Raw genomic sequence first — 24,817 nt, 5'->3', positions numbered from 1 at the left:
GGAGAGAAAGTCTTAAAATTTTTAGTCAGGAATGGGTTAACATTTTCTCCTCCCTTCGCCACACAAATATATAATACGTATAGTCGCCATCAGATATATCAGACCGGCCAGGTGCTCACAAATATCTGAACACGCCTCTATTGTCAAGGCGCTAGAGCGAGTGTTCAGTTATTTTTTAGCACCGCCGCTCCGATATATCTAATGGCGACCTACCCTATACCTTGCGTTGTCAGATAAATTTAAAAAGAAAATAAAAAATCAAAATATTTGCACACGATTTTAATTAGCTGTAAGTCAAGGGATATCATACAAAAATCATACTTTATATATTACTATAATAAGTATAATATGAAAAGACATGATTGGACGAGAAAAAATGTCAAATGATATTGTATTGGACATATATCAAAATTAGAGGAGTAACAAATTTACGAGATTGGTTACTCACAAATTTGAAACGTTACAAATTTTACAGGAATGGAAAACTCAGAATTAGTCTAAATAAATAAAAAATATGTCAAAGTTAATTAGAGAAATAACTTAGAAAAAACCTTAATAATTAGAACGCAAATTTTACAATACGAGTAGATGAATGAATAAACCTATTGATACAAATTGTTATTGCAGATTCAACCTTCTTGCTAAGATTGATATTATATATTTGATACAAGCGTTCATATCAAATAATTTTAGCCACATTCCAGTATCAGTATGTCAAGGGTAAAAATATCGATACGTAAGAAGTGCCAAAAATATTTATACAGGTATGCAATAAGGTAGTGTACACATATTTTTGGTGGTTTGTCCGTGTTGATATTTTAGAGCTTGACTGTGTACAATATTTATTGCTCTTAGCCATCTTTTTTGGTGACCAAGACCAACTGCGTAGAGTGCTCTTGGTCCAATGTGTATTTGCGTCTCACATTTTGGTTAATGAGAGAGTGAGACGCAATGCAAAATGGACCAATATATTAGACAGATAGAATACCACACTTAGATGAATTTACCTTAATGTATACCTCTGAGTTTCACTCTCTCCTCTTTTGTGATGACTAAGTGTAAGTACTAACTTTTTTTTACAGATATAGTAATGGGACTATGAAATCTCTATTAGAAATTTACACAAATATGTTCAAAAAGAATAACTAGTGTAGCGTATACTATACAATAATCAGCCGTCTTTTACAGTACATATGGTGCTATTTTACCCCAGTAGTGCACATTACGTAACCGTCGAAAATTTAAAGGGCCATATGTACTGTAAAAACTTGTACGATACATGTGCGAATAGGCAATTCGCTAATAAGTATTTCCTATTTTTCGCACTGGGTATCGTAATTTGCTATTATATAATCGCCTACGACGGACGATCAATTAACTTTTTAGTTTTCGATTTATCATTAGCAAACTTCTTTGCATTTTTTTTTTACTAACGGCGCATGTTTAACTATTATTTAATATTAGAAAACTATTTTTTACTTGGCTAATATCAGTCTAAAATAAAATAACAGTTCGGCAAAGTACAAAGTATGAGCCATACCACTAATTCTAACAATTACAAAAGAAAAAATAATTTGTTAAGAGGAAACAAATACTTACAATAATAAATCTATTATACTCGTACATAAAAAAAGCACAGTAATTGTATCACATATTATGTTTGACACAGATTTTTTTTTCGATTCCTTTATTCGTTTATCCGTGCAAAACAGGTGCAAATCTATATTTAACGTTATTAAGAACAATATTTGAATATAACCTTAGCTGAAAAAGTATGAATCGTTATACAAATTTAATAAAGGTCGATTAACCCTTGGAACGCCACGCCATTCTAAACCTTATCGGAATGCACGAAGTTTGATATTACACTATAACCGTGCGCGCGTGTTGACGTCTTTGGCGTACAAATGGTTAAAACGGATTAAATTGTTACAAAGGCTACATAGAAACTTGAACAAAACTGCATCCAAAAAGTGGAGGCTGAAACCAAAGAGAATTTGAAATAGAGGTGGATTGTCAAAGAAAACTTTGTAGCCAAAGTAAATTTACTGCCATCTTTCGACACATGATTAAAACTGTTAGAATGCTATTTGACTTTGATCCTTATTCTTTCACTTATGTGTTTGTTAAATATCAAAAAATGGCGCCATCTAATAGATCAAAGGCCAAAGGTATGGTGACATCGATTCGACCGATGGCGCCATAAACTTTAGGTTGTGCCCGGTAAGATGGCGCCACTTTTTGATATTTAACAAATTGAACACACATCAGTGAACGAATAAGGATCGAAGTCAAATGGCATTTTCAAAGTTTTAATCATGTGTCGAAAGATGGCAGTAAATTTACATGGCTACAAAGTATTCTTTGACAATACACCTCTATATCAAATTATCTTTGTTGAAACTATGTGATTTAGACCCTCATGTAGTTATTCCAAACAATTTCAACTATAATAATGTCATATAAGACAGCTGATATATACAGAAGCGTATTAGGCGGCGACTTGACGAACCGGATTAACTATAAAAGATACACATGATGTATTTTGGCTACAAATAATATACTAAATTAGATATAAAACAAGTAAATTACTTAAATATTATTTCAGTATAGTTGTGATGTAACTTTACTAATACTTTGAAAAAGCAGAACCTAAAGTTCTACCAATAAAAGTGAATTCTGAAAGAAGTATACGTAAATAACAAGATTATCTAGTTATACAGTAAAATGTCCAAGACGAATTTTAATACTAATAATTATGATACAAATTTACTTAGAAAAGGAAAAATATACAATAACTGGTTAACATAAATGTTTACTTATATAGAAAAAAAAAAACAAAATTACAATTACTGGCTATGTATCATAATCGCTTTTTTCTTTTATCACTGAAAATAGTTTCTCTTCTTTCTTTGAACTCTGAAAGCAGAAAAATTAAGGATTCATTAGCTTGCAAGTATTTTTTTAATATGCTGTCAAATGCCTAAATCTAGAAAAAACTGGTCCAAAGCAGTCCACATTTCCGCTAAATACATATGTGGGTACCATTAATTATGACCCCTCGAGTTCTAGTGGAGTCCTTCTTATTAATAAGCATTCGTTGGATTATAGAGAGACATACCAAGCTACCGCCTAAAATCGCTGCCAACTTAGCTTCTTTAGTCTGGCTCTACTTGACGCGGCCAATGATGATCTCTATAACAGTTCATTTTTGTATGGTGTTTTTGGACTTTTTTGGTACTATAGGGACGGTTCGAGCGCCATTTGAAGGGCGGCCCAAGAGCCCCCATTGCGAAGTGAAAATATCAAGTTTCAAATATAGGCCACAAGGTGGAAGGCCCTCGCAAGTGTTATTGCAGTTAAGTGTCAAAGTCAAGTCACACCAAGTAACGTATACAATAAGACGGCAGAGCCATCACCGACAAGGGTGGGCGCTCGTGAAGGATAAGGGAGGGGCGCCTCACCCGGTGTCGGCGGGCGAGAAGAAGAAGCCGCGCGGCCGGGGCGCGGCCGGCGGCGAGCCCGCGCCGAGCGGGCAGGCCCACTGCGCCCAGTAGTCCGCCGGCAGCCGCAGCAGCAGCTGCATCACCTGACATAAGGGAGGGGCGCCTCACCCGGTGTCGGCGGGCGAGAAGAAGAAGCCGCGCGGCCGGGGCGCGGCCGGCGGCGAGCCCGCGCCGAGCGGGCAGGCCCACTGCGCCCAGTAGTCCGCCGGCAGCCGCAGCAGCAGCTGCATCACCTGACATAAGGGAGGGGCGTCTCACCCGGTGTCGGCGGGCGAGAAGAAGAAGCCGCGCGGCCGGGGCGCGGCCGGCGGCGAGCCCGCGCCGAGCGGGCAGGCCCACTGCGCCCAGTAGTCCGCCGGCAGCCGCAGCAGCAGCTGCATCACCTGACATAAGGGAGGGGCGTCTCACCCGGTGTCGGCGGGCGAGAAGAAGAAGCCGCGCGGCCGGGGCGCGGCCGGCGGCGAGCCCGCGCCGAGCGGGCAGGCCCACTGCGCCCAGTAGTCCGCCGGCAGCCGCAGCAGCAGCTGCATCACCTGACATAAGGGAGGGGCGTCTCACCCGGTGTCGGCGGGCGAGAAGAAGAAGCCGCGCGGCCGGGGCGCGGCCGGCGGCGAGCCCGCGCCGAGCGGGCAGGCCCACTGCGCCCAGTAGTCCGCCGGCAGCCGCAGCAGCAGCTGCATCACCTGACATAAGGGAGGGGCGTCTCACCCGGTGTCGGCGGGCGAGAAGAAGAAGCCGCGCGGCCGGGGCGCGGCCGGCGGCGAGCCCGCGCCGAGCGGGCAGGCCCACTGCGCCCAGTAGTCCGCCGGCAGCCGCAGCAGCAGCTGCATCACCTGACATACAAACGATATCATACGGCTATAAACTGAAATAGAACTATGAACTGAATAGTGCGACTACTTCAAATATTTCACAAAATAATTTTCGTAAAAAATAATCGGCTCAATAAAACCAACCAATTTTAAATGTTGATGAAGTAGTCTTAAAAGTGACGAAATAGGCTAGATGAGATTTATGAATGGTATCAATCGTTCAGGTTTGTTTTTAGAATCAAATGTCTATATGGGACCCATTGCATTAAAGCAATACAAAAGTCAGAAATTATAGTCGAAGTCCAATAGTCATACGTGACGTCACGGTCACCAAAAGCCCATCTTGAAGTGTTGGCGACACCTGTCGGCGTGTCTGTGAAACTTTACTCCGGCATCGAGCGCAGGTGCAAAGGCAGCGTTTTCCGCCATCAACCTGACAGTACCTGCTGACTTCATTCAAGCTACGAGGCAGCTACCTGGGCAGGGCGGTTTGGTGTATAAAAACCATCGAGCACGTGGCTGCGCTCGCAGTTCTGTTCCTGACGCCTCCGAGTGAAGTAAATATTCACGGTTAAATTCGGTATCGTTCTGGTTTGATTTATGGCTTGACGTACCTATCCCTGATTGTTTAAACAATTAGGTATCATATGTTTTTCATATTAAAATATGTAAATATCTTAGAATGTGTGTAAATTCCGTTTGTTAAATAATGTGTATATACCCACCTAATGAGTTCGTGTAATTACTCAATAAATATAATAAAGTCTATGTTCAGTGTTCTCATGTTTATTTTATTCTAAATAACAGTAGAATAGATCACAGAAGTATGAAAAACATTAAAATTGGGACTTATATTTTATTATTCCTATATTTTTTTATCATTTTAATAACCACATTATTGCGATAAATTGCTCATTTGCTATCTATTTTACTAGATTTTGTTATAAAATTCAACATGTGTCATCATCCCTATTAGTCGACATTAAATTGCTCCGTTATTATATTCATTGAATTCGTGCACACATACACGCGACTTCCACACATTCCGCCACCATCGATGTAAACGTGGGGGAGCTATCCTATGATTCAATCAAGTTATGTTGTAATGTATGGGAAAACTCAGCAAATTATTTCCAGCTTGCAACAAATGTAGTATGAAATGGGTATGGTTCTTTACGCCAAAGATAATTTGAATAAGAGTTTATCAAAGAAAACTTTGTAGCCACAGTAAATTTACTGCCGTCTTTTATAACATGATTAAAAGTTTTAGAACGCTATTTGACTTTGATTCTTATTCTTTCACTGATATATGTTAAATATCAAAAAATGGCGCCATGTATTAAAACAGGTCAAAGTTATGGCGGCATCGTAGCCACGAAGTTAAATGGCGTTCTAAAAGTTTTAATCATGTGTCAAAAGATGGCAGTAAATTTACTGTGGTTTCAAAGTTTTCTTTAACTATCCACCTCTATTTCAAATTCTCTTTGTTTACGCACACTACCGTCCCTTCCCTCCTGTCCCTGTCGCGACCCCCCTTTTAGCATAAAATATGTCCTGGTTGCCTTTTTTTCATTTTTAAGAAAAGTTTGAGACTTAAAAAAATGTGCCAAATTAACCCTTGATAAATCGTTTCAATCAGTTCCACATACAAATGTGTTGAAAAAAATCAAAAAACCTCAGAGTTGGTTTTTAACTTTTTTACATTTGGTGCTGGAAGTTCAAGAGTTCATCAAATGGCGGACCACGGCCCAGATCTGGACCACTGACCGATTTTGTGCTGTACATACATTTGCTACATATTACACTTTTTTAACAACACAGTAATTAACCAATCATCTACTTCACTTACATTGACCATCTGCGCAGTAGCACTGTACATTTCAGCAGCTTCCTTCATCATGCCGTAGCCGACGACGGTGGGCCCGAAGATTTTAGCCAGGTTATCTATGCCCATCTCACACTCCGGGCTCTCTGCCACCCTGGAAGAGATAGTAAGTCAAACATTTAAAACCTATTTAATTACCATCTCTATACAACACTTCCGAATACAAAAAAACACACTCGTAAAATTAAAATAAATAAATAAATCCGTTGGAGAGCCTAATAACCCCTCTTTTTACGTTGAAGGGTTAAAAACCGTGCTGTAAGTAACATCGTCCTTCGTAAACTGCAGAGACATGGACAGTTAACAATTACGACGCCAAGTCCTTTTTTTACTGATCTTTATATTTACCGAATTGGCGATAAATATCGACATAGAACACATTTTCGCGCGCATTATCATGGAAATGTTTACTAACGTGCAAGGACGATCCCGTCCGTCAAGGTAGTTTACAGACGTGCGCTCATTTGGCATTTGAATCCAATGTCAAACCGGCTTTATGTTAATGTTTAAACTTCAAGTGTCTACGATTCCGCTGTGCTGTCAGTATTATCCAGAGACATGTCAGTCGCTTCGCTTGACAGACAGATGAAGTGTGCGAAAGGGAAGCCATGACGTATATGAACAAGCCATAAGTGCGAAAGAGGCAGACTACATATGAGAAAACGTAACCAATTTTGAGTTCGAAGGCGGCCGAGGCGGCCAAAATCATATTGCCGTATTTTTTAACGTGAAAAATATAAGAGAATCAAAAAGAAAAATATATATTAAGTAAATTAGGGACGATGGTGTCATGTTGTGTGCCGGGTTGTAGTGTTTCAGTGCCAAAAAACCCAGGAAAATACTAATTTCACAGGTAATTATGATATTCCTAGCGAACTTTTCGTAACGATATTTTATCAAATTAACAGCATAAAAAGAGTAAAAAACCAATTTATACAGTTCATTATAAGTTTTTCTTCAATTGTGTGTTAATATTTCATCATATTAGTCAATAATTTAGAATATTTTGTGTAAAAACCTAAACTGTTACTTTACGCTAGGGCTTGACAAAATGTTCATATGACTGTATTGATAACTTGTCGGTATATTAGTAGGTATGGAATTAGTTGTTCACAAGATATCAAAAGAGATATTACCTTTATAACCGACTTAAAATAATAACGATTGTTATAATACCTTTTTTGAAGGTGCACATGTTTAGCGATAAATTTAAACTTCACTTTCCAACACAGTACTTACATTTTAACCACTTTTCCACGGCTTTGCCGCCAACACAAGGAAACACAAGACAGCGTATACTTGTACACAGCGTATACACACCCAACCCAACTTGTCAGCAGGAAAAGGCACGAAATTCAAATTTTCTTTGGTAAGTCAACTCTTTGCGAACACATTTTCAAACAAGTTCAACTTTATCATTTTCAACTTTTTCAAACACATTTGAAAAAGTAGTCGATAAAGCAGTTAAACATCGATAGATTATTAATATGTTGTAACATGACATCACTATTTTTGTTCGCACATAGACAATTTACGCACACACTTGCATTTCATTTTTGGCCACAGTTTCGAAGTTTGACAGTCGTTCTATACTATCCTATTTCTATGGTATTATCGAAGAAAATTTGAAATAGAGGCGGATTTTTTTTTTTATTATTTGATACACTAGCAGCTCTTGGAGCTGATGCGTATATCGCAGCACTTTTTTGGATTGTCAAAGAAAGCCACAGTAAATTTACTGCCATCTTTCGACACATGATAAAAACTTTTAGAACGCCATTTGACTTTGATATCTTTCACTTATATAAGTTAAATATCAAAAAGTGGCTACTGATTTTTCAATTATGTAAATAGTTTTTGAAAAATCTATACTATTCAAGTTCGTGCGTTGCCCCGGCGCGCGCTATTATTCTCTGTGAATTTATCGTCCCATTTTAACTTTTGAGAGTTTTGAGTGATAGGATACTGTTAATTTAAGTTTATAGTGAGTTTTAAGTGAGCGAACGGACGCAATAATTTGTTTTCTTGTGAAAATTCAAGTTATTAAGGTGAAGAACGAGGAAGGGGGGACGAGGGAGTACAAGATATGAATATCTTAGTTCTGCAATGGAATTCGATTTAGTGCCTATAGAATGAAATAAAGTAGAATTAGAGACCTATTTAATGGCCCAACTCTCATGTTTGTTGGTTTTGGGGCAATTTTGACACAAGGTCCTTTGTTTTGACCATAAAGAAGAACTTCCCGTGCTGGTTTTGCTACCGTAAGGTGAACATTTTCGAGCATATTGGAGAAAAAATACTGACTTGTGCAGGTGCAGCACCAGGAAGGCGAGGGTGTCGCGGTTGGGCGGCGGCAGCTGGCTCACGGCCTGCGCCACGTCGGCTCTCCTACAGAATATATATGAAGTACTGACTTGTGCAGGTGCAGCACCAGGAAGGCGAGGGTGTCGCGGTTGGGCGGCGGCAGCTGGCTCACGGCCTGCGCCACGTCGGCTCTCCTACAGAATATATATGAAGTACTGACTTGTGCAGGTGCAGCACCAGGAAGGCGAGGGTGTCGCGGTTGGGCGGCGGCAGCTGGCTCACGGCCTGCGCCACGTCGGCTCTCCTACAGAATATATATGAAGTACTGACTTGTGCAGGTGCAGCACCAGGAAGGCGAGGGTGTCGCGGTTGGGCGGCGGCAGCTGGCTCACGGCCTGCGCCACGTCGGCTCTCCTACAGAATATATATGAAGTACTGACTTGTGCAGGTGCAGCACCAGGAAGGCGAGGGTGTCGCGGTTGGGCGGCGGCAGCTGGCTCACGGCCTGCGCCACGTCGGCTCTCCTACAGAATATATATGAAGTACTGACTTGTGCAGGTGCAGCACCAGGAAGGCGAGGGTGTCGCGGTTGGGCGGCGGCAGCTGGCTCACGGCCTGCGCCACGTCGGCTCTCCTACAGAATATATATGAAGTACTGACTTGTGCAGGTGCAGCACCAGGAAGGCGAGGGTGTCGCGGTTGGGCGGCGGCAGCTGGCTCACGGCCTGCGCCACGTCGGCTCTCCTACAGAATATATATGAAGTACTGACTTGTGCAGGTGCAGCACCAGGAAGGCGAGGGTGTCGCGGTTGGGCGGCGGCAGCTGGCTCACGGCCTGCGCCACGTCGGCTCTCCTACAGAATATATATGAAGTACTGACTTGTGCAGGTGCAGCACCAGGAAGGCGAGGGTGTCGCGGTTGGGCGGCGGCAGCTGGCTCACGGCCTGCGCCACGTCGGCTCTCCTACAGAATATATATGAAGTACTGACTTGTGCAGGTGCAGCACCAGGAAGGCGAGGGTGTCGCGGTTGGGCGGCGGCAGCTGGCTCACGGCCTGCGCCACGTCGGCTCTCCTACAGAATATATATGAAGTACTGACTTGTGCAGGTGCAGCACCAGGAAGGCGAGGGTGTCGCGGTTGGGCGGCGGCAGCTGGCTCACGGCCTGCGCCACGTCGGCTCTCCTACAGAATATATATGAAGTACTGACTTGTGCAGGTGCAGCACCAGGAAGGCGAGGGTGTCGCGGTTGGGCGGCGGCAGCTGGCTCACGGCCTGCGCCACGTCGGCTCTCCTACAGAATATATATGAAGTACTGACTTGTGCAGGTGCAGCACCAGGAAGGCGAGGGTGTCGCGGTTGGGCGGCGGCAGCTGGCTCACGGCCTGCGCCACGTCGGCTCTCCTACAGAATATATATGAAGTACTGACTTGTGCAGGTGCAGCACCAGGAAGGCGAGGGTGTCGCGGTTGGGCGGCGGCAGCTGGCTCACGGCCTGCGCCACGTCGGCTCTCCTACAGAATATATATGAAGTACTGACTTGTGCAGGTGCAGCACCAGGAAGGCGAGGGTGTCGCGGTTGGGCGGCGGCAGCTGGCTCACGGCCTGCGCCACGTCGGCTCTCCTACAGAATATATATGAAGTACTGACTTGTGCAGGTGCAGCACCAGGAAGGCGAGGGTGTCGCGGTTGGGCGGCGGCAGCTGGCTCACGGCCTGCGCCACGTCGGCTCTCCTACAGAATATATATGAAGTACTGACTTGTGCAGGTGCAGCACCAGGAAGGCGAGGGTGTCGCGGTTGGGCGGCGGCAGCTGGCTCACGGCCTGCGCCACGTCGGCTCTCCTACAGAATATATATGAAGTACTGACTTGTGCAGGTGCAGCACCAGGAAGGCGAGGGTGTCGCGGTTGGGCGGCGGCAGCTGGCTCACGGCCTGCGCCACGTCGGCTCTCCTACAGAATATATATGAAGTACTGACTTGTGCAGGTGCAGCACCAGGAAGGCGAGGGTGTCGCGGTTGGGCGGCGGCAGCTGGCTCACGGCCTGCGCCACGTCGGCTCTCCTACAGAATATATATGAAGTACTGACTTGTGCAGGTGCAGCACCAGGAAGGCGAGGGTGTCGCGGTTGGGCGGCGGCAGCTGGCTCACGGCCTGCGCCACGTCGGCTCTCCTACAGAATATATATGAAGTACTGACTTGTGCAGGTGCAGCACCAGGAAGGCGAGGGTGTCGCGGTTGGGCGGCGGCAGCTGGCTCACGGCCTGCGCCACGTCGGCTCTCCTACAGAATATATATGAAGTACTGACTTGTGCAGGTGCAGCACCAGGAAGGCGAGGGTGTCGCGGTTGGGCGGCGGCAGCTGGCTCACGGCCTGCACCACGGCCGCCGCCGCGTCCGTCGGCTCTCCTGCAAAACATCATGTTATTCATTTACTATAAAATCGTCATCCTCTTTAAGAAAACGAGTAATATACATGAAAAAATGGTAAAAAAGAAATAACAAATAGAAAACCTCCTTTCTTAAGTCAGTTAAATAATTCAGTTGACGAGAGAGAGTTCCAGGAGAATTTTTATGTTACCTAATCGAGCTGCTTCCATAAAATCAGCCCATAGAGCGTTGGAGACGAGAGGTTCCCGCAGCGAGCGAAGGAAGTCTTTAATACAGCCACACAGCACGTGGACGTCCTCGTTGGACAGTTGTGGCGAGCCGCATCCGCGGAGGAAACGCTCCTAAAAAGGAATATCAGATAATTAAGAGTAGGTACTTTACACAACAATACTATAGTCTAGATTAAAGTTAGTAATAGCTGCTAATTATCAAACTGATAATATTTTATGGCTTGGTTTGAATGTCAAATAAAAGTAGGTTTTCCAGCATCTTTTATAAACTGTATTTTAACACACCTGCACACACATCACGACGGCTATTATCATATAAGCAACGTCTGTCTTCCGTAGTTAGCTACACACCTTGAGCCGCTTGACGTCCTTCTCCACGGCGCTGATCCTGTACAGGCCCCTCTCCGCCAGCCCCCGCTTCTCCACCTCGTTGATGCAGTGCACCAGCAGCGCCGGCACCATGGGCGGCGTGCTCGGAGCGAAGTCAGAGATACAGCCCTCCTGGAATATGCAGTGTTTAAATTCCGTCGAGATGCGTTGCTTGCACTCCAATAGCGATGCGCTCGCGTGCTGTACGCCAATGAGAGTGACCAAATCCTCTAAATCTAAGGTTCGAATGACGTATTAGCGGTGCATTCGTTAAATATAGATACATCTTTACATATCAAGTTTTTCAACGATGTCGTGTGATAAAAAAAATATTTTATTACGCTCAAAATTATATTACCGAGTACTCCTTAGTAGCCCTGCTTTTTTCGACAACGTCCGTTTTTCGACACTAAAAAAGATGACATAAATAAAAGTGAATTCGCGTCTCTTTAGGGTTTTGTATCTTAAAAAATCCGAACCCTTATAGGGTCACTTTGTTGTCCGTTAGTTGGTCTGTCTGTCTGTCGAGACCCTTTTATATCGGGAACGTGTCGAGGTACCCAGTTGAAATTAAAACCATATTCAGGTCTACAGTTTCTTGAAGCTGTGAAAAAATCGAGCCTCTAAGTTAAAGTAAAAAAAGATACGGCCGTTTATGCCGCAAAAAACGTATATTTTGACCCTCTCAAGAGAATCAAAATTCACAGGGTACTAAATCCCATTGATCTAGAGCTATGAAATTTGGCAAGTCACATCCTCTTACACTACAAATACAGGTAAAACCTGAAAACTGTAAAAAAAACGGATCCCTCGGTGGCGAGTCGACTCGCACTTGTCCGGTTTATATAACCAAATAACCATTAAGCTCGAGATTAAGGTCGGCAACGCGCATGTAGCTCCTCTGGAGTTGCAGGCGAACATAGGCTACGGAGACTGTTAGCCACCGACGTAGTATAAAAAAAAAATGAAAGAAACATGTGCAGTACCGCGGCATTGTTCCGCCTGGCGGCGGCGCCGGCGCCGGGCGGCACGCAGGGCAGCGGCAGCAGCGCGCGGCACTCGGGGTGCGCCTGCGCGCGGCACGTCTCGCACTTGATGCCCACTTTCGCGAACTTTATGCTGAAACGAACACGTTCTCTTACAAAAGGGGCTCCGCTCGCTCCGGCTATACAATGAAATCCTAATTGAGGTTTTTTATTTATTATTATTTTTTTTTTATTTAGAGACGAGTTCTTCAAATGTTTCTAGGGATACAGCGTGCTTTGAAAATAGTTTCTAAAGGCGAACACCATCATACCATAGATAAATAAGTAAGCGTTGGAGTACTCACTCCATATCACAATAAAAACCCATTTAGGTGTAATAAGTTTCATTATTATTATTATTATTATATAGCCCTTTGTTCTGAACATGATTGTTCTTTTTGATAGTCTTGAATTATCATATGAAGTCTCTTAGTTCAGTGTGCCTGTCGGCAAAGGCCTCCTCCAACTCCTTCCAGTATCTTCTCTCTCTTGCCACCCTTGTCCAGAGTGGTCCCACTGTACGAATAATTTCGTCTTCCCATCTTGTTACTTGAGGGCCTTGCGATCTTGACCCGTCTGTAGGGTGCCACATGAGAACTCTTTGGCTCCACTTAAGCCAAAGAATAAGTTTCATACTTATTTAAAAAGTATTCATTTCAGTTTTAAGAGAGTTTAAAACTTATTAATGACATTTTTTACCTTACCTCCCATACAACTTAATATAATTAAGTAAGGAAAATTATGTATGGAGTGAGCACTCTATGCGTACTTATTTCTCTATAATCATACTATCAGATGGACTATTGTCACAGAATAAATAATACAGAAAAGAAACTTCCTACGAACCCGAAGTTTGACAGCGGTTCAGGGACGAATCGTGTTCTCCCTTACTAATGTATGGCATTATCCCTTTCTTCTAGTTGTCAAAAATCAAGTAATTATCTTATCTGTGGTTGTACATGCAAAGGGACGTCAAGTTTTGCCAATCCTAATAATTGCTCGTAGCAATGCTGTACCGAACGGAGCCGGGAAAGCCCGAACGCTGCAGTTTCCCCCCACTGCTATTGTTTCTTTGTCTATCACCGACGTATCATAAGAAAAGTTGGACAAACGGGAGAAAGGGCAGATAAAAGTATAAATTGGTGACTGCTTACCAGTGGCGGCGCGTCTGAAATATTCGTAGGGAACCCGGAGCTAATATTGCTTTCCTTTTCTCCATGAACCGATCGTGAAAGTACTCAACGGGCTGAAATTAGACAAGCCGGTGGGAATCGAGTTCTTTGAACGATCCGCCACTGCTGCTTACCATGAGGCGGGCCGTATACTAGTTTGCCACCGTCGTGGTAGTAAAAAAAAATGCTCACGTCTTGCCGCAGGGCCCGCAATTCTCGCGCTTGTAGAAGTTCTTGGCCACGAAGTTGTGCTGGCGCGGCCGCGCGCGCGGCGAGCCGCCGTACGCCGCCGACACGGCCGAGGGCGTGCGCTGCACCGTGCGCATCGGGGTGTCTGATCCCGTGTCCGTGTCTGACAAAATGCACATGGAAAACAACACACAAAATACAACTTATAACCTGCGAAAAACTTATGTATAGCCGGTAGTAGAAAAAGGCGCGATATTCCAATTTTCTATGTAAAGACAACCCTTCGCGCCTATATATTTTAAATTTTCCGCTTTTTTCTACTGACGGAAACTACTGGCCTGACAATTAAGAATTATGAATTTGGTTTTTTCTGGTTAAAAACAAAGCAATATATTCCGATTATACAGTAGCATTAGATGCATCTACACCGCTGTGTTAACCCATTCAACGCTAATCACGACACGTCGTCGTTTAGCCTCTACGAAGCATTTTCGCTACATACCGGGAAACCCGTGTTATAGGCTATGACGTAGCGTTACGATCGTAGCTCAGCGGTGAATTTTTCAACTTCTATAGACCAACACTGTGCAACAGTAAGTAAGCTAAGTTACCTAATGGTACCGTCAACCGTGTCGCAGTATTGCTCCACTAAAGTTAAACTGCGCCTAACGCCTTAAAGAGTATAAAAATCACAAAATTAAACATACATTTTGTAGACGGAAATCTTCTCTTCCGAACAGGCGTTGTGTTTCCTGATATTGATAGCACGCAAAAATAATGAGAATTCAAATCATACCAGTAGTCCTCGGAGGCGCGGACGGTGTCGCATGCTCTTCCTTCATTCGTTTAGCGGACAGACGAGCCGAGGTCTTGCTGGCCGATTGCGGAGGCGCTTCGTCGCTGCTTTCTGATATAGGTTGCTGGAAAACGGTTGCCTGTTAAATTATCCGTGTATAACAATGATAACTTGTTATAACCCTGGACAAAATTAAAACAATGCCATCTATTGAGCTTAATACTATCTAAGAATCATCGACAGACAACACATTCGATCAAAGAGACAATTTTCGTTTAAAAGCCGCATTCATATCGCTTTATCTGTTGAGAAGCTGTTCACAACGCATCCTAAGTGACGACACGGACGGCCGATTGCCTCCAAAATTTTAAGATCGGCGACGAACAAATACGTATATAACGACCGCCGAGAAAATCCATTGAACGACAATGTTGTACTATAATTAAATCTTACTTTAAAAAATAAATCTTTGTACAAGAGTTTAAATAACAAGTCATCATTGAAGATCCACTTAGGCATCCCTGCAAAGGAACCTAGGCCTACCCAGCTACATTGGCACAGACACACGCGCTCACAAACACACACACACACACACACACAAACATGTTAATATTATAGCACTCCTCTTTTCCCCTCAGGAATTAAAAATGAAAATACTCTGAATTCTAGGTAATTTCGAGTTCACGTTTCGATGCATCTGCAGCGGAAGAAGTAAAGGGCGCCTGTTTCGCCAAACTTGTGGTATATCTGGATTATCGTTTGTCTAAAATATTATAGTTGTTACCGCTAAATGTATGGTATGGTACCTTATAGCGTTATCCACAAGGCTCGGAAAACGACCGTCAATTTGAAAACAAAACCATAATTTAGGACCCAATCATGACTCGAAAATGTTCCTTTACAGTCTACTGACGTCATTGAAGCATATTTAATCGTCGATGTTGGTTTAAGGAAGTCTCTGTTGTACGGATCCGGGTTATGTTTTCAAAATGACGGGCGTTTTTCCGAGCCTTGGTTATCCATATCAGCATCGTGCTTCGTTTGTATACCTAGACAATTTTATGTGTTTTTCACTATTGGAGGAAAGAAAATACAGGTTTTTAGGTGGAAGTGCGAAATTGTAGAGTAACAAAGAGCCATTACCATTACATTTAAGGCCGATAAGTATTCTATTAAAATTTGATGGAACTGATGGGTACTAAATTAAAGTCTGCTATTATACATATATGCAACTTACGAAGTTCTTGGGCGGCTTTATATCGTGGTTGGTGGCAGCGCGCTCTAACGTCAGAGTCGTGGTTGCGGTGGCCAGCACCTTGCCGCCCTGCAGCTCCACCGTCTGTGAAACACGTCTTCGTTATTTAGATCACCTTTCATCTTCTTGTCCCGGCTTACGTGGCATTCGTTTTTAAATAAACGGGCCAAGAGCAAGTCAGGCCATGCTCAGAGTAGGATTCCGTAGTTACTCTTCCGTCACAATAAGCTAAACTGAAGCTTAAAGTATAGTAGATTGTTAACCAAGGGATGAACTGTGGATGTACGTCTTTTTACTATGAAGGGGAAACATTTTGCGATAACTCAAAAACAGCTAAACTGATCATGACCGCTATAATTTTCATTTAATGTCTTTTTTAAGCTCTCCTTCCACGATTTTTTTTCATATTTTTTGGACCTACGGCACAAAAGTTAGAGGAGGAGGGGACACATTTTTTTTCTTTCGGAACGATTATCTCCGAATATATTCACATTATCAAAAAATGTTTGTTGAAGCCCCTTTTAGTTTTGGAAGACCTTCCTAACGATACCCTACACTGTAGGGTTGAAGCAAAAAAAAAATCACCTCTACTTTACGTGTAGGGGTGGTACCCTAAAAAATTAAATTTTTAGATTTTATTGTACGACTGTCGGATTTATTGATTTATATATCCATGCCAAATTTCAGCTTTCTAGGACTAACGACCACGGAGCAAAGCCTCGGACAGACAGACAGACGGACATGGCGAAACTATAAGGGTTCCTAGTTGACTACGGAACCCTAAAAAGCGACTGCCATTTGACTTTCCAACCCAGAGGTGAAACTAGGCCTTTTTGGAATTAGTCTGCTTTCCTCACGCTGTTTCCTATCACCGAAAAGCGACGAAGCGAAGCGAATCTGGTAAATATCAATGTATGGGGTCTTTTCTAGCTACATCCTTCACTTTGCCATTTGGATGTCAACTCAAAAACCTTTTTGTCCCAGCAGCCATCAGTTCTACGATCAATTTGTGCCAAACAATAAGAAATTTCATTGCTCATGGCATATATTATCTCGTATTATGTGTTGTTTTTTGTCACCTATTGCTATAATAGTTACATTCCCCTGAGTCACTCTTTACACCAAGGTTTAAAATTACCAAACATGTATTAAGCATTTACTAACCACGTTACTAGAATCCATTACAACTATTTTATATATAAGCTGGCAGGAAAGCAAAATAATAAGAAATACTTGATCAATCAGTATATGGTTTATGGTGCAGGACCGACTCTATCGGGATCTTCTGGAGGAAGATGGGATGGAACCATAGAATAGAACTGACCTTGGTAGCAGAACTGGTGGACGATCTTCTCTTCTTGCCAGCGGGCGCATCTCGGGCAGCCCAGCCTCCCCGCTGCACCCACGAGCGGCGGGTTGACGCTATTGATAGGTCCAGGTCTTCCTCAGAGCGAGAATAGGACATTTCTGAGAGGAGTGTGCCTGGGGAAGTATTAGTTTGAAGATTTATTTTAAAATACCTATCTGATGTGTGATCACATCGTAGCACAAGCACACATAACTAGAACTAGACCTACCATTCTATCTATCGAGTCTTTAATGCTAAACCATCATGTGTCATTTAATTTCGTTCTGAACATTATAAACGGAAAGGATCCATGAAATATATATTTACTTCACACTGGGGACGCATTGACCTCTGTATTTTAGCGTTAACGCTTATAATTGCGTGGATAACCCACGGGCACGAGTTTCCGCCTGTCGAATAGTTTATTAATTGAGGGGTCAAAGTTTATCATCAAATTCCTTCAGCCATGTATAAGCAAACAAGTGATGTACGTAGTACTGACTCTTAACAACATTAAAAGACTACCCACACCATGTGGGAAGGGTAACCCACGCAACTCGCATGCGTTTTAAGCGTGCGCCGCAGTGGGATGCCATCTTTCGTTAAGTTGGTTTTTGGATTTCGTTAGGTTTTACATGTTGCCAGGCTCATTGCCTATGGGAAGGGTCAATAAATTAGCAGTTTTTTTTGTATGTGGGTATATTATATACGTAAAGTATGTATGTATGTATGTATATACTTTATTGTACATAGAAATAAAAACACGAAAAACACAGTTACAGAGTAAATTAAATACAACAAAGGCGAACTTATCCCTGTATGGGATCTCTTCCAGTTAACCTTTGAGGAAATGAGTAAAACAGAAGTAACGGTGAATGAATGACAAACACAAACAAAAGTGTACAATCACTGAAATTAATGAAATGCACGTTTTGAATACACATTGATACAAATATACATAGATAGAAAAATAACCATAAAATAATGCATACATATATATATAAATAAAAATAAATAAATATTCAATATATAATATAAATAAATATGAATTCGAACCAGAAAAGTAAAGGAAATTAAAAAAGTAGTATGTGTTGTTTCATTGTAACGTGAAAAATATGGATTCGTTTAATGACATGGGTAGCAACTATGCACGTAGCCTACATTTTAACCAAGTTTGAAAGTGGAGGAAGTTCTTTTTACAAAAGATACAGTACTCAGTACTCACTACTTCATTAAATGACACATTATTCGCTTAATCAAATAGCTATTGATTTTTTTGTTATAGAGCTACATCATATGAACAAAAAATTTACTAACTTACCAGTAGAGTTTAGCTCTGGCACACCGGTGAGTCTGGCATTATGCTCCTGATGAGCTGTTCCATTGAGGAAAGCAAGCTTTTGCAGTGTCTCATCATTTAGCTTCGCTCGGTTATCGTTGAAGAGCAGATCCCGAGCCGTGTCTAATAGCTTACTCTGCAACAAGATAACAGAAACCAAATTAAGAAATAAGGTGAAGTAATTGAAGTATAATATGATTATTTGGTTTAATGATGATATAATATTTAAAACAAATATAGTTGTTGTTGGGAAAAAAATAAACCAAAGTGTAGGTAAAAAGGAGTCAAAATGTCCCACCCGTCACTTTGGAATGACCCAAATAAGTTTATGAGCGATACTAAAAAATTATATTAAAGGAGAAATGGAAATGTTCACTGCATGATGAGTAAGGGAGATCGGACTAGTGTTCCACACGGTCACAAGTTTGAATTTTGCCCAAAGCAGTGAATTTTCCATTTCTCAATATGAAATGTCATCTATTTTAATTTTTTTTTTTATACCACGACGGTGGCAATTATATTATATACACAAAATTCAAATTCACTAATTTACAGACTGCTCACACTGCTCTCCTGTCATTATCTTATCATCCTATACATAAAAGAACCTCACCAGTTCACTGTACTTCTTCATAACAATGTTCCTCTCCCTCTTTTCCCCATCCAGAAGTTTCCGAACATGTGCAAACTTCGCCTCCCACTTGGATAGAGTCTGGTGGGCCTCCATCAATTCTGTCTGTAGCCGAGCAGCCTCTGCCTCCGCCGAGGCCCATTGGCTGCGCACCCATTCCATCTGCTTCACAAATGCTAGGAAACCTGTGAGGGGAAAATAATTATTTGGACCTACTTGCTTTACAATGGGTTTTACTTATTTCAATTTATCTTATCTCATTTTCAAAATTGAAACAACAGTTAAAAGTCTATCTTAGATCAAAATGTTTGTCATTTCAGCAGCACTTATGATTACATTTTAAATGATTTACATACATTATTACAGACAAATGCTTGGAAAGTGAGATAAACATACAAGTGAATAGTTCTAATCAAATATATGAGCATCACTGAATTGAATACAACTTGATGAAAACAGAATAGGCTTACTCACTATAATAATTATATGTATACTAATTTGTGTTACCAAGATTTCTCAAGAATCAGCGTTTTTAACTTTAAAGGTAGCGGGTAGACTAATAATTTAATCAAATTAATTGTTGCTTTGGCCTAAATTAACATGATTTCGTTACGAGAAGGTAGGTAACGTTAAGATTCAGTTTCCATCAGCCTGACAATATCAAATTTACATTACCTTACTACATGCATTATACGAAGCATTTTTGTGAAATCTATTGCTAAATTTTACTTACATTGCTCCGAATATTCGTCGTTGAGAACGTTGTTCAGTCGATTTAAATCATCAAATTGTGCGACCATCGAGAGAGCCAGCCTTTGCTCAACATCCGAATTTGCTGAACTCATTTTGGTTTAGAAAACACTACACTGAACATTAAACAACAAAAATAATTAAACCATAAAAAGATATCACATTTCAAGAGAAAGTAAATCTTATTTCAATATTTTTAATTAGAAAAACAACTCCACTCCCAGTTCTCAAACAACCGTACGAAACCTTGAAAAATAACGGCTTTGGTCATTCAATAATGGAGGTGGGAATTCCATGAATGCGTTCAAAATGTGTCATAGATTTAAATATTTATCTTTGAATATTTCTAATCACACGAGAAAATTTTAACATCAGGAACAAATATATAACAAAATAATAGAACAAAAATAAAGTAAAAGATAAATTTGTTATATTTAATCGAAAAGTATTATTATTTTTAGTTCTACAACGATCGCCCTTTAAAATATGTTCTTGAATCCCATATTCAGAACGGACTAGGTTGCCATCTACCATGATGTATTATTATTGCAAGGTAAATAGTATACTTAGTAAATACTCAAAGCATAATTACCTCTTTTTTTGCAAATAAATATTTTTTCGTTGATAATATGCTACCCAAAGCCCCGAACCACGCACAATTGTACAAAGATTCGTAAAATGTAGTATGTGAGAAGATTCGTAAAATGTGCGACAGTTTGCACATATAGAAGGACACCAAACATTCATTTGCTTCTGAATGTTTTATACATTGTATACAGGTGTTTAAAATTTTGCAATTTTTAACGATGTAAATAATATAATATAGATCATATTCAGCAAGTTTTACTATGGGACCAACCCAGAAATCACGAAAACAAAAATTCATATACACTTCGGTTGTGGTTCATCTGATGTTCATGTTTTTTCATTTGCCTTAAGTTTTAATACGCGAAGTTTTCACTACCGATTTCTACATACCCTAAATGTTCTACTTGTCCTTGGGATATAAGTGAGTTCAACAGTTTTCACAATTTGACGTACAAGATTGAGGTATTTTTGATAAAATTTAGAACTTTTATAATTTCTTCGAAAAATGCATGTCTTTTGACAGTAATGAAGGTACGGTATTCAAATGCGCCATCCGACGTGATACAAGTGATAGTTTTCCTCCTAATAGTTATCAAGTTGCTTTCGTCGCATTCTTTGATCCTCGATTTTATTATGTTTTTGGCCCCGCAACAATGAATCTACAATTAAAATCAGTTGTTAAATGGAGAATAGAAAATTGCTTAAGGGTAAGGGTAAATGTAAACATGTTCTGGTATCATTTCACTGTTTGACACTGACAGCGGTGACAGTTCGATACCTTCATGTACTCAGTTTGACACAAAACGCAATGACGTTTGGCTGAGAGCGGTGGTCCGGTCGTGTGCTCGTGTAGTCTAGCGATTTCAGTGAATTAAGTATTTCCGAATCCACCGGCGTTCAGCTCGCCACCGCGCATCGCTATGGCGGACGAGGAGAACAACTGTGATGATGGTGGTGGTGATCTGAAGTTAGGGCAGGCGTTCCGGCAGCGGGGCCGAAAGGGTGCCCTGAAAAAGAAGAATGTTTATTTCGTGAAGGATCACAAGTTCATGCCGAGGTTCTTCAAGCAGCCGACGTTTTGCTCGCACTGCAAGGATTTTATATGGTAAGTGTAATTTATTGGCTGTTTGATGAGTTCTATTGTCAGAATCTAAAGAAATTAAAAATACACATTGTTTGTTTACAAAGCGGAGGCGCTTGGCAATCGTTAGTGGTTTCCGTTGTGCCGTGGTAACATAGACGGTGTGGCTATTAGAAATATTTAACTTTTTATGCTACCATAAGACCAGGTAATCAATTTTTCTTGCTTATTATTTATGCACCAAAACCAATTAGATTTTAAATGGTCTGCATACCTATTGTATTTTCCTGTTACTCTACTATTTTAGTTCAGGCAAGGCCTGTTGTTTTATGGTTTTGTTACTGAATTAAATACTCAAGGAAAAGTAACAAATCTTATTCTTCTTATTTCCTTGTTGACTATAGCTTTAGTTCTCATTGGTTTTTGTGGAGATAATTGTCATCAGCAAAAAAAAAAAATAACTTGATGGTCTATTGTTTTTTGTACATCTCATTGATCTTTTCACTTTTGATTGTTTTTTTTTTTATGTTGTTTGTCTACTAGATCATACATTCATATTGTACATAATTTTCAAACCATAATTCTTTCCGCCTTTTAATGTACTTTTTTTAATGTATGGTTTTTGTTGACTTTTATACACCGTGTTTTTATTGAATTGCGTTAACTCCGGGGTTTCGGTAAGTACGTTTAAGGAAACTAAATGGCATAGTTAATTTTCAAAAAAAAATATTTTTTTTGTTTTTTTTTTACTATTTTTATTTTTATAAAAAGTAACTAAATGTTGCATATAGCGTTGTTGTAACACGGGCATTACATTTAACTCAACCAAACAATTGAAAACTGTGACATATCAATGTCATTTCTAACATCGATTGTCCGAGATAGTACGTACGTTTAGTAGCAAATGTATGAACTCGCACTAAACACTAACTAATAAGTAAACAGGTCCTAAAGCAAGTGTACACGCTCGTAAGGGCCTTATAATATAAAAAATTATGATTGATTATCTCCGAAATGGAGTTAGTTAGAATATCGGTATCTTTGAGAAAGTTACTTAATTTAAGCTCAGGAATGTACCCTCGAAATTAACGCAAATCAAAAAAAACACGGTGTATATTAACAGATTTTTTGTGCAAACATAATATATTATCATATAATAAAAATTAATGGTAACAAAAAAATTATGCTTGTCAATGAGTTCAGCGGTTTTATTATCAGCTTGGAACTTGTTGAATCAAATGCTTTGAAAAGATGTGTCCCGCCAAGTTTCTTGCCGGTCCATATTAGGATACCCACCTCCAATTGAGGGGGATTTAAATCATCTAGGGTCAGAGGTGTAGGGTTAGAGCCGGTGTAGCTTTATTTGACGTTCATAAGTGCATTGTAATATGCCTACTTGAATAATAAACTATCTTTATCTTTCTCTATAAGTCGGTATCATATGATGGACTTGTTGAATGTTTGTTTAGAATATGTTTGTGTATACAGTTATTGGTTGTTGCCAACAGTAAGTCAAAATACAAAACAACCAGGCTGTTTTCACTCTATTAATAAAGCTAAAAGAGGAACAATTACAATGGTATAGATTATGTCATTCACAAAGAAGCGTGCATTGACTTGTAATGTCATGTTATTAAATGTTACATTTGACAAATGTGCATGTCATCATGGATGACAGCAACTATATGGGTCTACCACTTATCTCATGTAGTTGGGAGAGAAGTTGCATTGTGATTTACTAGTATACTTAATTTTTTTAGAAAGAAGGTAGGGGATATTGATATATTTCTTATTGAAAAATTGAAAAATAAGTTGCAGCTATTATGTAACGATTATTTAGCATTTAAATGATCATTTACATTCTTTTGGTTTCTTAAGTAATTGTTACTATTTTTTTATAGAGCTTTTCAACAAAACAACACATCAACATTCTTTACACTTTTTCTAATGCTAAAAAAAAACAAAACTTAGAAGGTACCTACTCAGCTACATTGGGACTAAAACTAATTGATATATTAAATTTTTACTTTCTAAACACAATACAGACCAAAATAACTTCTTACTAACTGCGTTAGTTAACAGTACAGTAGACCTTATAATATAGTTACAGTAATTCAAGACCTCCCCAATTCCAAGAATTCAAACCCATCAACTTTTCAACATCAAAGACTAAAAATATTTGCTTTTTAAATTGTCCGGGACTTCCAGTAGTGATATACAGCCATTACATCCATAATGTCAGACATCACGCAATTTCAAATGTCATAACATTTTACTGTTTCAAACTATAAGAGTTAGAAGTTGTACTATTCATTCAAACTAAAGCATAAATAGAATTTAATGAGCTAACGTTTTTGTGCTTCAGACAATAAAAAATATGCCTATTCATTCAACAATAGTATCAAGTCTCTTTGTTATTTAAAATTCGCCAAGGTAACTGTATTTAAAATAAATTATTGTTCTATAGTCTAAGAAATTTCATAAAACATGTATATAATTAATAAACAATAGTATTGTGACTCAAATGTCTGTTTCACTATACAGACTTCCTGTGTTGATAGCTTGGATATGTTTATTTAGAACATTTTTCAGTACCAGTAGTTTACATTGTTTTAATCACCATGTTCAATTTTAGTCATTGTTTATATTGCTAAACATATTTACAGACATACTGTTATCTGAATATTGAATTAAAATTTATGATGCTAAGTTATTTTTAACGTTAAAAAAACTGTTGAAAAATTACATCCAGTGACATGTTCTTGGCTCTAAAACAGAATTTATCTTCATTTAACTGTGAATATATGAAAAAAAGTGTGAATATCTATTTCTATGGTTCATGACGGGTCTTATTTGAGTTCGTTATGACGTGATTGAGGTGAGAAAGAAATACTGCGCTGGAAGAGTCGTATCGTAGGTATAGGCATTCTATTATAAGAAATTATTTATAGCTTTGTTATATTGGTTTCCCAGACATATGCGTTACGATTTCATCGGTTAGATAAAGGTGGGTCCACGATCCGCATATAAATATCGCTGTTGGGTTATCGCTGATGTAATAAGAAAATCTTCTTGTTATATGTAAATCTATTGAATTCCAGATTCAAATATATTATTAGGCGTGTGGTAGGTAAGGTAGGTAATA

The 24,817-nt window shown here is 40.2% G+C and overlaps 3 protein-coding genes across 3 annotated transcripts in view; 1 reads left to right on the top strand and 2 right to left on the bottom strand.

Annotated features, from left to right (window-relative positions):
- Positions 1–264: 264 nt before the first annotated feature.
- LOC133524067 (uncharacterized) lies at positions 265–4,331 on the bottom strand. The gene is made up of 2 exons (XM_061859873.1): positions 3,465–4,331; positions 265–2,919 (listed from the first exon to the last, which is right to left on the bottom strand). Exons 1-2 carry the CDS (start codon positions 4,194–4,196, stop codon positions 2,857–2,859), a joined length of 795 nt encoding a protein of 264 aa, XP_061715857.1. The 5' UTR covers positions 4,197–4,331; the 3' UTR covers positions 265–2,856.
- Positions 4,211–21,169, bottom strand: LOC133524072 (rac GTPase-activating protein 1-like). Its single transcript, XM_061859879.1, has 13 exons — positions 19,987–21,169; positions 19,236–19,438; positions 18,605–18,758; positions 17,260–17,417; positions 15,918–16,019; positions 14,681–14,804; positions 13,888–14,047; positions 12,485–12,617; positions 11,481–11,630; positions 11,090–11,240; positions 10,818–10,917; positions 6,168–6,297; positions 4,211–4,339 (listed from the first exon to the last, which is right to left on the bottom strand). Exons 1-13 carry the CDS (start codon positions 20,096–20,098, stop codon positions 4,211–4,213), a joined length of 1,806 nt encoding a protein of 601 aa, XP_061715863.1. The 5' UTR covers positions 20,099–21,169.
- Positions 21,170–21,360: 191 nt separating this feature from the next.
- LOC133524061 (protein kinase C, brain isozyme) overlaps positions 21,361–24,817 on the top strand; it is a 324,532-nt gene continuing 321,075 nt past the window's right edge. Inside the window, exon 1 of the mRNA XM_061859857.1 lies at positions 21,361–21,696. Within this exon, the coding sequence (XP_061715841.1) occupies positions 21,512–21,696 (185 nt within the window). The 5' untranslated portion in view covers positions 21,361–21,511. The remainder of the gene's footprint in view (positions 21,697–24,817) is intronic.

Source organism: Cydia pomonella, chromosome 13 (assembly GCF_033807575.1).
Source record: "Cydia pomonella isolate Wapato2018A chromosome 13, ilCydPomo1, whole genome shotgun sequence".
Taxonomy (NCBI): Eukaryota; Metazoa; Arthropoda; class Insecta; order Lepidoptera; family Tortricidae; genus Cydia; species Cydia pomonella.
The sequence above is the reverse complement of the archived record's forward strand: the minus strand, read 5'-3'. Positions and strand labels throughout refer to the sequence as shown.